The following is a 15,276-nucleotide window of genomic DNA, read 5'->3' on the forward strand; positions in this document are numbered from 1 at the left end:
GTTGTTTGCACTGATGCTGCCAGAAGCCACTGAGTGATGAGGGGGTGAGGGACAGTCCAGAGAGGTTCCCATGTGTCCTTGAGGTCTCGGGGGCGTCTCTGGCTAAAGCAGCCCCAGAGGATGGCCGGGAGCGGATGGAGCAGGACTGGAACCTGACAGTTCTTTCGGCTGCCAGTGGCGTGGGTAAGGCCTGATGTCCTGATCGTACTGTGTCCTCAGGTCCTGGCATAGCCTTGGCATCCGGTGGACACTCAGTAAATGTGAAGCCGGGTGGCTTGGAAGAAGATGGTCAAACCCTCCTCAGGGTGAAGGCCGGAAGGAGGCTGGGTACAGAGCGATTCCTTTGCAGGGGCTCTGGACAGAAAGGTGGTAGGCCCCGGAGCAGAAGGGCAAGTGGAGGACAGGAAGGGAAGCGGAGACCAGCTCCAGAGCCAGACCAGGCTGCGGGAGGCTCGTCCCCAGGGGCTCTGCCTGCTTTTGACTCCAGGCTCCTCTGGCAGCCTCTGAGCGTCCTGGGTTCCCTACTCTTTCCTTAGAGGGGAGAGAGCGGTTTGGTTTTCTGATGCCTGGCGGCCCTGTGGGTTTGGGGCAGCTGAACCAGCCTTCCCTGGAGTAGCTGCAGCTGGGCTTCTTGACAATCTGCAGAAAAGGGAGGCCTTTCCCACTGCCCATGGCCCCGAGTCCTCCCTCCACACCAGGACGACTCCTGGGAGAGAAGCGTGGAGCAACTGCATCTGCTGGGAACATGCCTTGCTGGGACCTAATTCAAATAGCCCCAAAGCTGTGGGTGCTTTTGAAGGGCCAGCTGCGGGGCGGAGCCTGGGCCCTGGGCTTGCTCTCCTGTGTGACGCTGGGCCTCAGGGTCCCCATCTGGGAAATGAGAACATTGGACTAACTTATCTGATTCTCAGCCAGCTTGGGTTCAAACCACCTCGCTTGGCACACAGGCCTTTGCCAGCTTGCTCGGACCCACCTGTCTCCTCGTACCCGCAGCTACAGCCCTCCCCTCCCAGGACCTGGCCATTTGCACTTCCCTGAGACCAGAGGTACTTCACACCTGCACCCAGAGGAATCCTCCCCGACCCTCTCAACCTGGCAAACTCTCCCTGCCCTTCAAGATCCACCTCCAGCGTCTCCTGCAGCACCTGCTCTGAACACCCCTGCTTGCCCTGAGGCAGACGCGCTCCCCGCTCCGGCTGCCCCGCCATGTCCCGAGAGCCGAACGTGCACGCCGGTGACCGTCCAGACGGGGGTCAGAGTCACTTGCTCTCCTCTTGCTTCGCTACAACACGCTGGATGGACTTGGGTGGACCCCTCACATCTCTTTTCAGAGAGTGAGACGGCTGGAGAAGGCGATCACTGAATCTGATCGACTGGAGGTCAAATTCCAGGCATTGACTGAGCAGGTTTGGAGGACCAGCGCTCTGCTCTCCCCTGGTTCACAGAAGGAGCCACCACCCCGACTGCTAGCCCATGTCATACAGCACTGTCATACAAGTGAGCAAGGAAGGGTCTTCCAGCCTCTTGCATCTGCCCCTTGAAGGTGCCACGATGTCCGCAATGACACCACCATCATCCTGGAGCTGCGATACTCCCCGCTTGGAGAGGAGCGTGCTCACCACACGCCAGGCACTGCTCGTGTCTCACTCACGACGCTCTGCGAGGTGGGTGCTACTATTCCTGCCATTTTACGGACGAGGGAAGTGAAGCACAGAGACTGTGTGTGCCTTGTCCAAGGAGGTGCAGTGCGGACCCACGACTGATCCCAAAGCAGTGCCCTTGAGCACGTGCCACACTGCCCATCAGCCTGCGCCTCTCTGGTCTTCCCTCAGGCAGCTCCCGGCTGCAGCAGAGCTGAACCAAACCCCCCATCAATGCCTGACAACGTCGCAGCCCCGCACAGGCCCGCGCACGTCCGGGGAAGCCGAGTGTCCCGCTGAGGCCTGGGCTGCACTGACACAGCCGGGGCTGCCGGAGCTTCCCAGCAATGCAGAACAGACTCGCAGATGGACAGAGACGCCCCTGGGAGCTGTGGGGCCTAATTTAAGTTCCTAAAAAGACTCAAAGTAACAACAGCAACAAAATAACAAGAAGAGAGGAAAAAGCAGCAGGCAGCTGGCTCTAGCAGCTCTGCTAACTTGCAACAAAGTGTTGAGTTTTTATGCCTGCTTAGTAACGCTTAAGAAAAAAGTGTTTATTAGTGAGCCTGTAGCATGTTTAATTCCCCTCTCCCCCCACGCAAATTATTTCCCCTGATTTCATTAGCTGGGGGCCCCCCCCCATGGAAGTGCCCGGTGCACCCCCACACGCCACTCGGACTGAGGAAGCTGAAGGGTCCACTTCAGACTGAACCTCCAACAGCCTCTTTTCTTCTAGAATTTCACGGTTTGTTTGGAAAACTGCCCGACTATGACATCGCATCAGCTGGTTTAATAGCACCTGGCACGGTGAGTCTTTGCTGGAAGGCGAGCTCTCAGCCGCATAGGAGATAAAGCGAGAATTCAAAACAAGTCAGGAAAACAATGTAAAAGTGTCCACTGACACACAAATCGGAATGTGACGTCACATGATAACTCTGCAAACACAAACTCTGCAAGAAGGTAAACCGTGAATGCCGCCTAATCCCTTGGTGTTCCCTTGGTAGTGTTTGGTGCTGAGGAAAAACGTGACCCGATTTTGCCACAAGAAGACAGAGATACAACGTCTTTCCTGCATGGCTTTTGCCCCTGACTTTGGTTGAGAGGGACCCTGCTCGTGACTTGAGATCTGGGATCAAAGCTGCAAACTCCAGCCGAAGCGATGCTTCTGAGTTCAGTTTGATGTTCACACATGCTAATGATCCCTAAATGATATTATATTTCATCCTGCTTTCACAAGGAATCCCATTACCATAGCAACTGGAATGCGATACCAGAAGTTTTCTTGTAATGGGGCTTAGGATGCCACCTCTGCTCCCTTGCAGTGTGGTGAGGGCTGTGTCCCCAACCTGTCCTTAGGCGCAGCCCTCCCCGACGTGGCTCGGGGCTCTGGCCACAAAAGGTGACCCCCAAACTGCAGTGGCCTGGCCCACACGACCTACCACCTCTGTCCCCTGCTCTATTCATTCCAGCCCCACAAGAATTGTCTGATAGTCACTCCTGGGGGCAGACAAAGTCCCAGAGAATGAAGCCATAACTTTTCTTTGTAATGTTTCGTAGAAATAGAGAATAGAAGACAATTTTAGAATTTTTGTTTGCATGGCATTAAAACATGGTTTTGTTTTCTGTATTAATAACTTCCTGGAAATTTGGGACATGTGACCAACTGTCATCACTGGAACTCAAGTGGGTGTTTTTTTTTTTTTTTTTTTGAGACAGAGTCTCACTCTGTTGCCCAGGCTAGAGTGAGTGCCGTGGCGTCAGCCTAGCTCACAGCAACCTCAAACTCCTGAGCTCAAGCGATCCTCCTGTCTCAGCCTCCCGAGTAGCTGGGACTACAGGCATGCACCACCATGCCCAGCTAATTTTTTCTATATATATTTTTAGCTGTCCATATAATTTCTTTCTATTTTTAGTAGAGATGGGGTCTCGCTCTTGCTCAGGCTGGTCTCGAACTCCTGAGCTCAAACGATCCGCCCACCTCGGCCTCCCAGAGTGCTAGGATTACAGGCGTGAGCCACCGCGCCCGGCCTCAAGTGGGTGTTAAACATTCTGCCGCCCTTCCAGGATGCGGACTGTGGGAAGCTGTTCCTGGCGTCCTCCGAGCTCCCCGGACCCTCCCTGCCCTGCTGTCAGCAGAGCCGCTGTCACCTGTTTCCTCTGTGCCCTGCTGGAGCCTCGGTTCTGGGGACGGTGAAGTGCTCACCCCAAGCACCTTCCTGGGGGCTGGCCACCCTCCTCCCGCCAGGGCTCTGCTCCCGTGTGCCGGGCACCCCATGGCCGTGCCAGGGGCGGGGGGCAGCCCGGCTCTCCTGCTGGCCACGCTGGAGCTGACCCTGGGCTGAGGCTCTGGAAGCTTCTCTGCGGAGTCCAGACCCACGGGGCCCTCTGCAGAAAGAGAAGCCCGAGCGCCAGGTGGGCCCCTCTGGGACAGCACCAGGGTCTGACACTCAGCATCCTCCTTGCTCACCCTCCATCTACTGTGAAGCCACCTGGGACCTGCATTGTCCCCCTAAACCTCCCGGGTGGAGCCCTCGTTCCTGCCTCTGTTCCTCTCACGGTTGCGCGTCTCTCTGCTACAGGCCTGTGGCCACACTGCAGTGGAATAAACACCGATGGCAGGTGCCACTGATCCCGAATACTCGCCACACGCCAGCTGCCCTGCGAGGAGCTGTTTGCACGGCAGCCCCCTCGCTGCTGCCCACGGCAGGAGCAGGCGGGGACCTCACCAGTCCCACCTCGCAGCTGAGAAGGCCCAGAGCAGTAGGGTGATGCACCCACCGCCCTGCGGCAGGGGGTACCAGAGCTGGGACGCCACCCTCGGTCTCTCTGGGAGCTTACAGGGAAGGGGGTCTTCAGGAGAGCAGTTCTGCTACACGGAGCTGGTGGGAACTCACACAACCCGTGACGAAGCCAATGATTCCGAAGGATTTGGTGGATAAATTCAATCAGCGTGAAGCGGAACTGAGCCCTGGTGTGCCGGAGACGGCCTGCCCGCCCCCCACAGCCCCACGCCAGCTCGTCCCAGCCTGCTCCCCTCGCCAGGCTTTGTGGCGGCTGGGTCCCCTTGCGTGAAATAAACGCTGTTTGAATAACCGATGGCGAGGGAGGCCATGCACACTCTGATGCAGAAACAGAAACTTTTGCAAAGACGCAATTTGGGGGATATTGGAAACCGGAGAATGGAACATCAGTGTATAAAATCCAACACGGCCAATAAGGCTGGAGCGACCAGGCGAGTGTTCTCGGGCGCAGGTCGCTGAGGACTCGGGGTGGGCGCCGGGCAGCGCTTCCCAGCAGGGGCGTTTCTGCCTCGGCCCGTTTTGGCCGCATTTCCCTCACGTGTCTCATGATCTCGGAAGCACCTCGGCGCTGGCATCGTGAGCGCCGCTGTGGAAGTGCCCGAGACGGTCGCACCACAGGACAGACGGGCCTTTCCAGAACTGCGCCCTGTCCAGGGCCCACGCTGCCACGGCTGGCAGGCGAGGTGGGGGCAGCCCACCGCCCGGGTGCGGGTGGCAGGGGCACAGGCAGCGGGGCCAGCACGCCTGTGCGGCACTGCTTGGGCTGTGAACACCCATGTGCACACGTGTGTCACACGTCACCCATGCTCAGGCAGGGAGTGTGAGACGGAGGCGGGCACTTGCCAGGTCTCCATCCCGAGCCTGCTCCCCTCTCCGCCCCATCCCAAGCGGGTCCCTGACCTCATGCAACCCCAGGTGGGCCCTCCCGCCTCCAGCGCCCCTGCTCAGGCTACGTGGGCCGTTCCCAGCTGCCCACAGGCTGCTTCTGCCGTGTGTGTTTCCTGATTCATTCACGGGTGCCCATTTTTCTCCGGATAACAAATACTTCTGCAGGCTGTGGAACGTACTATTTCCTGGGGCCACATCTACACACGAATGTGCACGCTAACGCCTACATCTTTGAGCATCTGTGAGCCACCGTGCGCGCCCTTGTTGGCGCGAGGCGCTGTGCTAGGTGCAGGGAACACATCAGTGTGTAAAGCAGCCCCTGCCCTGCCCTGGGGCCCTTACCCCCAAGTGGGCACTGACGCTGCCCTTATTTTCCGACATGACCCCAGCGCAAGGCATGACCCCTCTGGTGCCAACTCCATGACGTGTAGTGACGTCTACGCAAGGGCTGCCTTGCCTTGCCCGGGGGTGAGGACAGCGAGGCACGGAAAGCTTTTCCATCAGCAGCTGCTCCAGGCCGGAGGTGGTGTCACTACCACGGGGGGAGCCACTGTGCTGTGGTCTGTCTGGCCTCAGTCTGTGCCCAGCGTGGCCTCCGACTCATGGGACTCTGTCCAGAGGGGTGAACACGGTCCCTGTCACCATCTTGCGAGGGCCCACCCTATGTGGAGACCAGGCTAATGCCCTGCTGTCCGGTCCCCAAAGGACACATGAGCAGTACCAGCCAGGGCTGAGTTTGACCCCCCTGGATTCAGACAGAACGTGCATCACTGAAATGCCACCGTGTGCGTTTTGGCACACACTAGTCCGCCTCTTTCTTTGTTTCCTTTACCACATGCAAGCTGTAGACTCAGCACCAGGTCACTGTCCAAAGAGCACTGGGAGATTAAAAGCACAGGGCAAGAGCCCTCTTCCTACCTTTGAGGAAACAGTCCTTGCTGTGCACGATGGTGATTTTCTTCCCCCGCAGGCAGGCGGCGCGGTGGAGCTCGCAGTGGTTCTCGTAAAACCTGCCGTCGGAGCCGCACACGGGCACGTAGCTGGGCCTGCACGCCTCCAGGCACCGGCATTCGCGCTGCCCTGTCTCCCCGACGAGCACGCACAGGCTGCCGCGGCCGCAGAGCTTCTCCCCGCAGGAGGCCGACAGCCCGCCGTGGCCGGAAAGCCCTGCCAGGCACACAGACACGGAGGGTCAGCTGGGAGCGCTCGGGGCAGGGGTTCCAGGCTTCCTGCGGGGCTCAGGGGCAGGGGTTCCAGGCTTTGCGTGGGGCTCAGGGACAGGGGTTCCAGGCTTCCTGCGGGGCTCGAGGCAGGGGTTCCAGGCTTCCTGCGGGGCTCGGGGGCAGGGGTTCCAGGCTTCCTGCGGGGCTTGGGGGACAGGGGTTCCAGGCTTCCTGCGGGGCTCGGGGGACAGGGGTTCCAGGCTTCCTGCGGGGCTCGGGAGACAGGGGTTCCAGGCTTCCCGCGGGGCTCGGGGGACAGGGGTTCCAGGCTTCCCGCGGGGCTCGGGAGACAGGGGTTCCAGGCTTCCCGTGGGGCTCGGGGTACAGGGGTTCCAGGCTTCCCGTGGGGCTCGGGGGACAGGGGTTCCAGGCTTCCTGCGGGGCTCGGGGGCCAGGGGTTCCAGGCTCCGCTCGGGGCTCAGGGGACAGGGGTTCCAGGCTTCCCGCGGGGCTCGGGGACAGGGGTTTCAGGCTTCCTGCGGGGCTCAGGGGACAGGGGTTCCAGGCTTCCCGCGGGGCTCGGGGACAGGGGTTCCAGGCTTCCCGTGGGGCTCGGGGGACAGGGGTTCCAGGCTTCCCGTGGGGCTCGGGGGACAGGGGTTCCAGGCTTCCCAAGGGGCACAGGGGTTCTAGGCTTCCCGCGGGGCACAGGGGTTCCAGCCTTCCCGCGGGGCTCGCGAGCAGAGGCCCCACTTGCCTGGGAAGCTAAGGCTACCCAAGGTGGGGCTCGTGGGGCCTGGGGTCCCCGACAGAGTCCCTGTCTCTCCTACCACTGCTACCAAGAAGGGTGTCCAAGGGCGTCCTGCCGTGCCGAGCTCAGGCTTTACGGCTGACTCGCTCTGCACACCTCAGGCACGACCCACACCCATTGGGACCCATGGCGGGGCTTCTGGCAAACTCCTGTTAGGCTCTTTCTGAGGCTCACTGTTTCTGCTGCCAATGGAAAAATGAAGACACCCGGCCACTGTGTGCTCACAAAGAGGTGCCTCCCAGCAGAGGACAAAGCCGGCCACCACCGTCCCCAGGCCCGAGACAACCTCCTGGGCTGGGAGGACTTTTTACAAAAGTGGTTCCCTCCCTGTTTCCTTCCCTCCTTCTTTTCCTTTATCCTGTGATGACGCTGGGCCAGGCTGTGTGCCAGGTACCCCAGGGTCCCGGAGACGAACAAGCCCGCTCTCTGACTTTGTCATTCTGTAAGCTGATGACACCCATGCAGGCGTAACTCTGATCTGAGACCGAATGTGGCCAGGGCCATGAGGCAAGGTCAGGCCAAGAGCTACAGGAGCCAAGGAGCTGCCTTTTAGGGCAATGAGTGGGGGCAGGGGTCACGGAGGTGGAGACAAAGAGGGGGAGGGCTTTCCCAGAGACACGGGGGCCTGGGCCCCGGCTCCCCCAGCTGCCCCGCAGGTGGCATTCGCGTGATGCACGGGGGTGGGGCAGGGGAGGCAGGGTGTGGTCCTGGGAGACAGAGAGCCAGGCCGAGGAACCTGGCCATGATCATGCAGGCACCGGGAAGCCACTGCAGAGTATGGGGAGGAAGTGTGGCCTGAGAAGAAAGCAGTGCTAGGTGTCCGGGATGGGGGTGGGGACAGCCTAGGTAGGGAGGCCAGAGGCTGGCCTTTTCCTCCGGAGAGAACAGGGTTCTCCACAGCACACATCACCGCAGAGCTACCAGTGGCCTTTCCTCACTCCGGCCCTTTCTAGCGCAGAGTGTGGCCGCGGGCAGGAAGGGGTGGCTGTCACGTCGCTTGGGTGCCCCCTGCACCCACCACACACCCACAGCGAGCCCAGGCAGCTGGGACCTCTGAAAGGCACCCGCGGGCGAAAGGCCCAGCAGGCCTCCGCACTCCACGCTACAGCCCAGAACGCGAGATGCTCGGCAGCGTCACCGACGGCAACAGAGGGGGAGTTGGGAATTGCACGGGGACATCAAAACACAAATGATCAAAACGTGAGTGCAGAGTTTACGGCCACAGAAGACTTTGCTTTAAGTTCTAATCAAATCTTTGTCAGAATATTCCGCACCACAAAAGGGCCCTGGGAGTCGAGCCTGAACTCTCAGCCCCCGCTCCTACCCCACGGGATTAAAATGACTAAGGAAAAAAAAGTCTTCTTTTTCTTGTTTTTGGTTAAGTCTGCTTTTCATCATTATAGATTCGAAAGGAAAAAAATCAGTTATTGGCAGATTAACTGCTTGATTCAATGATTCATTTAAATTCCTTCAGCCTTGGCAAGCTGAGAAGTATTGACTTTTTCTTGAATCTTAATAAACTAGAAGGTCAAAATACCTCTGAGCCGTGCACACGCGCAGATCCTAAGCGAGCGTGAATCTCTTTCATCCACTTTGCTAATTGTCCGCGTGTCGCTGCGAAGGCCCCTCTGCCGCCTTCCCGCCAAGGCCGACGCGGTGGGGGCTGGAAGGGGGAGGCAGGCCCCCAGCGGGGGGCTCCGGGCGGGCGGCCCTCCCTGCCCACGGCGCCTGTGGCCGCTCTGCCACGGAGCGTGTTTGATTAGCGTGATTCTCCCGGGTGGTTAGAAAATGGGTTATCCTGGAAAGTGCCGGCGGCTACTAGAAGAAACTAACACAGCTCTAAAAATACCAGCCTTTGTTTCTTTCCCAAGGTAGGGCCGGGACACAGAGCGTCGCCATTGGATCCCTGTTTTAATAAACTCCCCGTGTAGACCGGATGGGAACCCACCGACCAGCCCTGCTGAGGAAGCAGAGCTGAATCTCAGCTCCGGCCCCTCAGAGCTTCTGGCTTTTTCTCCGGCTGTCCCCGGCGCCCCCGTTTCTCTCTCCCTCTGGCTAAACAGGCTCCAAGTCACCGCTGGGGGACGTTTCCTCTGCCAGCTCGTGTCCAAGTGTCCCCTCTCTGAGTCCCCTACTGCGGAGCTGCCCCGTGCTCTGCCCACTCTCTGGCCTCAGGAGGCCCCCAGGTGCTGGGCCTTGGTCCTCATGTGTCCCCAGGACCCTCGAGTTTTAACAAACACAAGGGTTTAAGAGCTGGTCTCCCTAGGGCTGCTTCAGTGCAGCTCAGAAGCCAGAGGAGGGGATGGGAAGCGGAGGGGTGGGGGGGTCCACGAGCAGGGACCCTCAGAGTGTGCGTTTCCCATGGCCTCCTCCACGGGAGGTGGGGGAGGGAGTGGAGGGACGGAGGTGTGAAGGGAGACACATGTCCAGGTGGGGCCTTCTGGGGTAACAGGAACGAGAACCCTGGAGAGGCAAAGCAAGAAGGGGCTGCAGAGACCACCGGATCCAGCCTGGGCCGTCAAACCACAGCCAACCCACAGTGGACGGGGTCCGGGGGACCCGCTCTGCCCGGCCCTCTCCTTTGAACTCCCGTGTGCCCAGATTGTAGCGGACACCCCTGAGGACCAGCACCGCACGGAGGCATCAGACGCCCACACGGATCAGCTTGCAGCTGCGACCCCCACGGCCTCCCTGTGGGCTGCTCCGAGCGGTCAGTGCTAAGAAAGCACCTGAGCCAACCTGTGGCCGGGGAAGCTGTCGGGAACACTCAGGGTCTCTCTGACATGGCATTGGCTGTCAGCAAATATTTGATTCCTAATTACTTGCAATTAAGACGAAAGTGGTTTTACACCCTGCATATGCCTCTCACGGAGGCATTGACAGCTGGCCTTGGGGAGAGCTGAGAACACCCCGGGCAGAGGTCGGAGTCTGACCCACGGCCCCAGAGACGCTGACCAGGGGTGGGCTCCTCATTCAACACACCCGTCACCCCTTCCTGCTTGTCATTAGCACAGAATGCGTCCCCCACTCCCACCAGGACGGTGATAAAGCCGTAGTGGGAAGGTAGCCGAGTGAGACCACCGGCAGCTGCCGCGGTGTTTATGAGGACGGCCACGGAGCATGGAAAGATGTAACGTGCTTAATTTATGGTCACAGAGAAAGTCGTTTACCCAGGTTAAAAACTGATCATCTTGCCAGATAAGCTGCTTTTCAACACTAATTAAATTTACTGAACACGGTCAGAAACGGGAATTGTTACATTAAAGTTATGGCGGCAGGAGACACGAGTCCATTTGCCCCCGTTGTGATTTGAATGAGGACTCGCTGTGAGAACGTCACCGACTCGGGGCTGCGGTACAGGTGGGTGGGGGAGGGACCGTGGCAGGCGAGCCCACCTGACCCCGGGGCAGGGCATGAAGGAGCCGGACCCTGACAGGGCGACAGGGAGCGGCAGCCGCCTCCACCGCCTGTTCACAGCGACTGCGTCTCAGGGTGTTTCTGCGCCCAGACTCTGACTCCGTCTCTGTAACTGGCTCCTTGGCCCACAGTAACCAGTGAGCGCTCCCTTCGCAGGGACGGGGCCCCAAATGACACAGGAGAGAAACCCGTTAGTGTTTCCACTGTGGAATGCCAACTGCCTGCTGGCCTGCTTTGCCCAGCGCAAAACTTGTGCTATGTCTGGGAACTCCTTCCCGTGACTACTGATGGAACCTCCCCACCGACCTTTCCTCTGACATGGCCTGGGGACCCCCCCCCCCGATCCCATCTCACTAGGGAGTCCTCCTCTGCCTCCTCCTGCAGAACGTCAGAGCCCCCAGCAAAGGGCGTGGGGCTGAGTCCCCACAGCCTCACCCCGCCCCACTGTGGAGCCACAGTGAGGGGACAGCTGGGCCCTGTGGAGGCTGCTCACTGCAGAGCCCACCGCGGCCAAGAGACACGGCCCAGCACGCAGAAGACGGGAGGCAGGGGCACAGCACCAGGGACCCCCAGAACTGCGCCTGCCGCCTGCCGCGGACGCCAGCCTGGCGCGGCAGCTGCTCCGGCTCCTGCAGACAGAGACTCTGGCTCAGGAGCCGAGGCCCCCGCCCGCAGGCAGACATGCCCCTAAACGGGGACTGCACGCCTCATCTTCCACCAGCATGCATCCACGCCGACCTGCTGGGGAGCCGCAGCCCACCCCGGCTTGCGGTCGGCTTAAAGACCCGGAGCCGCGGACCTGCCTGTGGAAGGGCCACATGTGTGCAGAGACGTGCGGTCCAGGGCTGGTCGTGGTCCCAGGACTCCTCCCTGCTCCAAGACAACTCACGCTCTCAGACGTGCCCAGGGTGGTCCAGAGGTCACTGCCATGTGGCAGGGACTGCCAAGTGCCCGGCATGTGGCTGCAGCCCTCGGGTTTGTGTGGGAGCCAGGAGAGGCCCGGCTCTCCGGTCTGATGCCACCTCAGCCCCAGAAGAGGTGGGCAGTGACAACAGGTCACTTCAGGAGTTCTGCCTGCCAGCCCGCCATCCACCCGTCACCCAGGAAACACCTACCGAGCACCTACTACGCACCAGACCCGATTCCAGGTGCTGGGGACAAAGAACAGGACCCTGTCCTCGGGCACCTGTGCTGCAGTGCGGGAAGTCACACAAGAGAGCGAACGACAATCAACAGGCCGGATGTGGGCAGTGCTCAACGCCAGGAAGGACATGAACAGGCCCCGGCGGGGGGCACACGAGAGTCTGGGGGGCGGGCAGGCTCTCTGAGGAGGGGGCTTGACCTGCGACGTGAGGAGGGCAGAGATGGGGCAAGGGGGCGCGGAGCAGCCGGGTGCCCGGGGCCTCGAGTGCAGGGCGAGGCAGCCGGCACAGGAGGACGCGCGGCCCACAAAGCCCACTCCGGGCACCTGTCGCCAGGCGGAGCCAGACAGCAGGCAGCCGTGATGCAGGCACGAAGGTGCCACCTTGCCCCGTTGGACCACCTGGCAAACGGGGTGAGGTCCCGTCGCCTTGACATCCAGCCCGGCCAGCTGCACTCCTGGCTGAAAGAGTGTCCTCCAACAAGCTCACAGGCCGGAAGCTCCTGGCACCTCAGGGCTGCGGCAGGAAGACAGCAGCCCTCCCAGGCTCTGACCACAGGCCCCCAGTGGCGGCCCCAGTACCCTCTAGATGCCCTGGGTGCTGGGGCTGCCTCTGGCCGACCTGCGCCCTGTGGAGTCTCATTCACTCAGGCTCTGGGAAGAGAACCCACATGGCTGACCCCCAGCCAGAGAGGGCAGAGTGTGGAGTACCCACCACTCACCGACACGCCACGTGCCAGCCACGAGGCTGAACACCTAGCATCTGTGGTCTCATCTGACTCCCATTTAGTTCTCATCGCAACCCTATAAAGTAGACACAGGCCTTACCCAGCACGTGTCTGCGGCGTGAACACGTGTGCCCACTGTGCAGATCAGGAAGCATGAGTTGAGAGGTGACTTGCCTACGGTCAGACAGCAAGTAGGTGGTAGAGCCTGGATTTGAATCAGTCCCACTCTAAATCCCTCAGATTTGGGATAATCTGCTCAACTGGGGATATGGTCCCTGCCTCCAAGAACTCTTGCCAGGAGGGTCCAGCTATCCACAGTGTGAGCTTCTCCAGCATCAAGACACATGCAAACATCAGCCCTGGCCTGCGGGACCCCTGCTGCCCCCACGCCGCACGGACACCGGGCTTGGGGGCTCCCAGTGCTGCAGAAGGAAGCCCTGCTTGCCTCTGTGAACATCGCAGGCAAAGCCCACCCTCACGGTGCCTGCACACCGGCCCCCACGGTGACGTCCCCCAGCCTCAGCACCTCCCTGCCCCCGCCCCTGCCATTTTGCCTGAAACCAGACAGGTGGCTGCTGGCAGCTGTGACCACAGGTGATTTCAAATTCAACCACAAGGCCAGGGCTCCTGCGTGCTGGATGAAAGCAGACGTCTGACCTGCTCTGGAAGACCTGACCAGATTCTTCAGGTCCCAGAGCTTAACAGAAACACGCAGTTTTCCTTCGCCAGAAGGTAACGTGACCTGTCACGTGTGCTCTGCCTGCAGATCCTAAACCGCAGTCTGACAAATTGCTTCACAATTAGCCACTAAGTCAAAGTCGGCAATGCCTGGAACATGAGAGAGAAGGAAGGCCTTTAGTCTGTCAGCACAGATCTCAGTGCTGTCTAAGGGTTTGCATGTAGCCGATCTGTGTCAAAGCAAAGCACAAATAGGTCTCTACGTACTGGCCAACGTTTAGGAGGTGGCTATTTCTGGTCACAGATGAAGAACAAACACCAGACACAAGTGCCGAAGTATACTTTTCAAAAACGTAAAAACGTAACTCCCACGAGTGACAAAAAGCAAGCATGTGCTAAAGCTCTGTTCAGCTCATCAACGAGGGAACCCACAGGAGGGGGGATCTGGCTCGAAGGAGCAGCTGAGGAGTTAGGGGGGCGTTAGCGAAAGAAGGTGGGGGAGGGGCCCGGCTAGGCCTGCAGCTGGTAATGACCTACAGGGCGAGAAAACTACAAGCTTTGGGATCATCTCTTCCCCTGGAAAAAGTAATGTGCAGCTTTGCTGGGAACAAACACACAGGTTAACCTTAACCACACGGTTTGGGCCTTTGATCGCCGGCAAGTGGTGAGTTGGGAGAAGGACGCAGGCCTGCAGCCAGGGACCAGCAGATGACGCTTGGCCTGCTCAGCGGGGCCCTGCTGTGACACGGGGACGACCCGCCCCCACCCTCCCTCGGCCTTACTCCCAAGTGCTGGGACGTCTCTCACTGCTACCAAAGTGGCTCCAGCAACCCATGTCACCTGAGGAGGTTGCCAAGGACTCTGATCCTTGTCCGCTACCCGGGGCCTCTCCTTGCTCTGAAGCCCCCAGCCCTCACAAAAAGACCCCAGAAAAGGAGGAACACGAAACCCCAAACCCCTGAGCTCAGCTCCACCGAGACAGAGAACTGTCCTCGGCCGTGACGCGAGAGGGCCGTGCAGAGACGCCCGTCACCTCCCGTCTGCGAATCAGGATGCAGGGCACAGCCGTGCGTTCCCTCGGACGTCTGTCGGCTGTAACAAAACCACAAAAGCCTTTTCGTTGTTCCTTTATTTCCCCATCAAGCTGCCTCGACTGGCTTTCGAGGGACTATTCTGGAAATTTCGTGGGAGGAAGAGCTGTGTGAAAATGTGAAGTGCGACAGGATTTCGCCCTCGGGAGAGTTTCTTTCACGGAGTGGCTTTGTCCGGAGCATCCCCCATACACTCCTGTCCCCAGCTCCTCTTCTTTGCCCAGGGCCTCTTCAGTGGGCGTCTGTCTTCTTCTCCGTCGCCAGACCCCTCCTTGTCCTTTGGGGACTGAGCTCCCGTCCCTTTCTCCAGCCCCTCGGGGTCCCCTCGATCTCGCAGCGGAGGGACCAGCTGCTGCTGTCGGTCGGCGCCGCCCACGGAGGCCCCGTCACGCGGGCTCCTCCCGCTTCCCCGCCAGCTCATGACTCGAGGCCGCGACGCCCAGGCCGCCTGCGGTTACTCCGAGGACCACCGTGCAGTCCTTCCCCAGGAGCCTCTGTGACGTCCCCGCCACCTCACTCTCTGAGACTGGCCAGCGCGGAGGGGATGTTGACTCTCCCGGGCCCTTTACCTGCCATGCGGTGCTGCCCCTGGTCCACACCTGGCCTCGATCAGACCAGCTGTCACCGATGTGTCTCACAATGACAGTGTGCTCTTCTCTGTGACTGTACTTTTAAAGAAAAAAATGGGAGCTCAATTAAAATGTCTAATATTAGCACAAAAAATGACTACTTCCTAATCAGTAGGGTGTCCATGTCTCCTCTCAAAGATGTGCCCTTTTCTCTCAGCAGGATTATCAGCCATAACAATATGTCCTGAGTCACATCAAGGCAAAGCTTGGTGACAATACCAAGCAGGTACTTTTCTTTCTTCTATTCTCAGCTTCAACCTTCTGGCTCAGCGGAGCCAAGTAGCTGCGG

At 59.7% G+C, this 15,276-nt stretch overlaps 1 protein-coding gene across 1 annotated transcript in view; it reads right to left on the reverse strand.

Annotated features, from left to right (window-relative positions):
• The window catches only part of FSTL4 (follistatin like 4), a 294,835-nt gene that overhangs the window by 144,932 nt on the left and 134,627 nt on the right, over positions 1–15,276 (reverse strand). Inside the window, exon 4 of the mRNA XM_069484454.1 lies at positions 6,248–6,496. Coding sequence (XP_069340555.1) covers positions 6,248–6,496 — 249 coding nt within the window. The remainder of the gene's footprint in view (positions 1–6,247; positions 6,497–15,276) is intronic.

The sequence above is a fragment of the Eulemur rufifrons genome, chromosome 10 (assembly GCF_041146395.1).
Source record: "Eulemur rufifrons isolate Redbay chromosome 10, OSU_ERuf_1, whole genome shotgun sequence".
Taxonomy (NCBI): domain Eukaryota; kingdom Metazoa; phylum Chordata; class Mammalia; order Primates; family Lemuridae; genus Eulemur; species Eulemur rufifrons.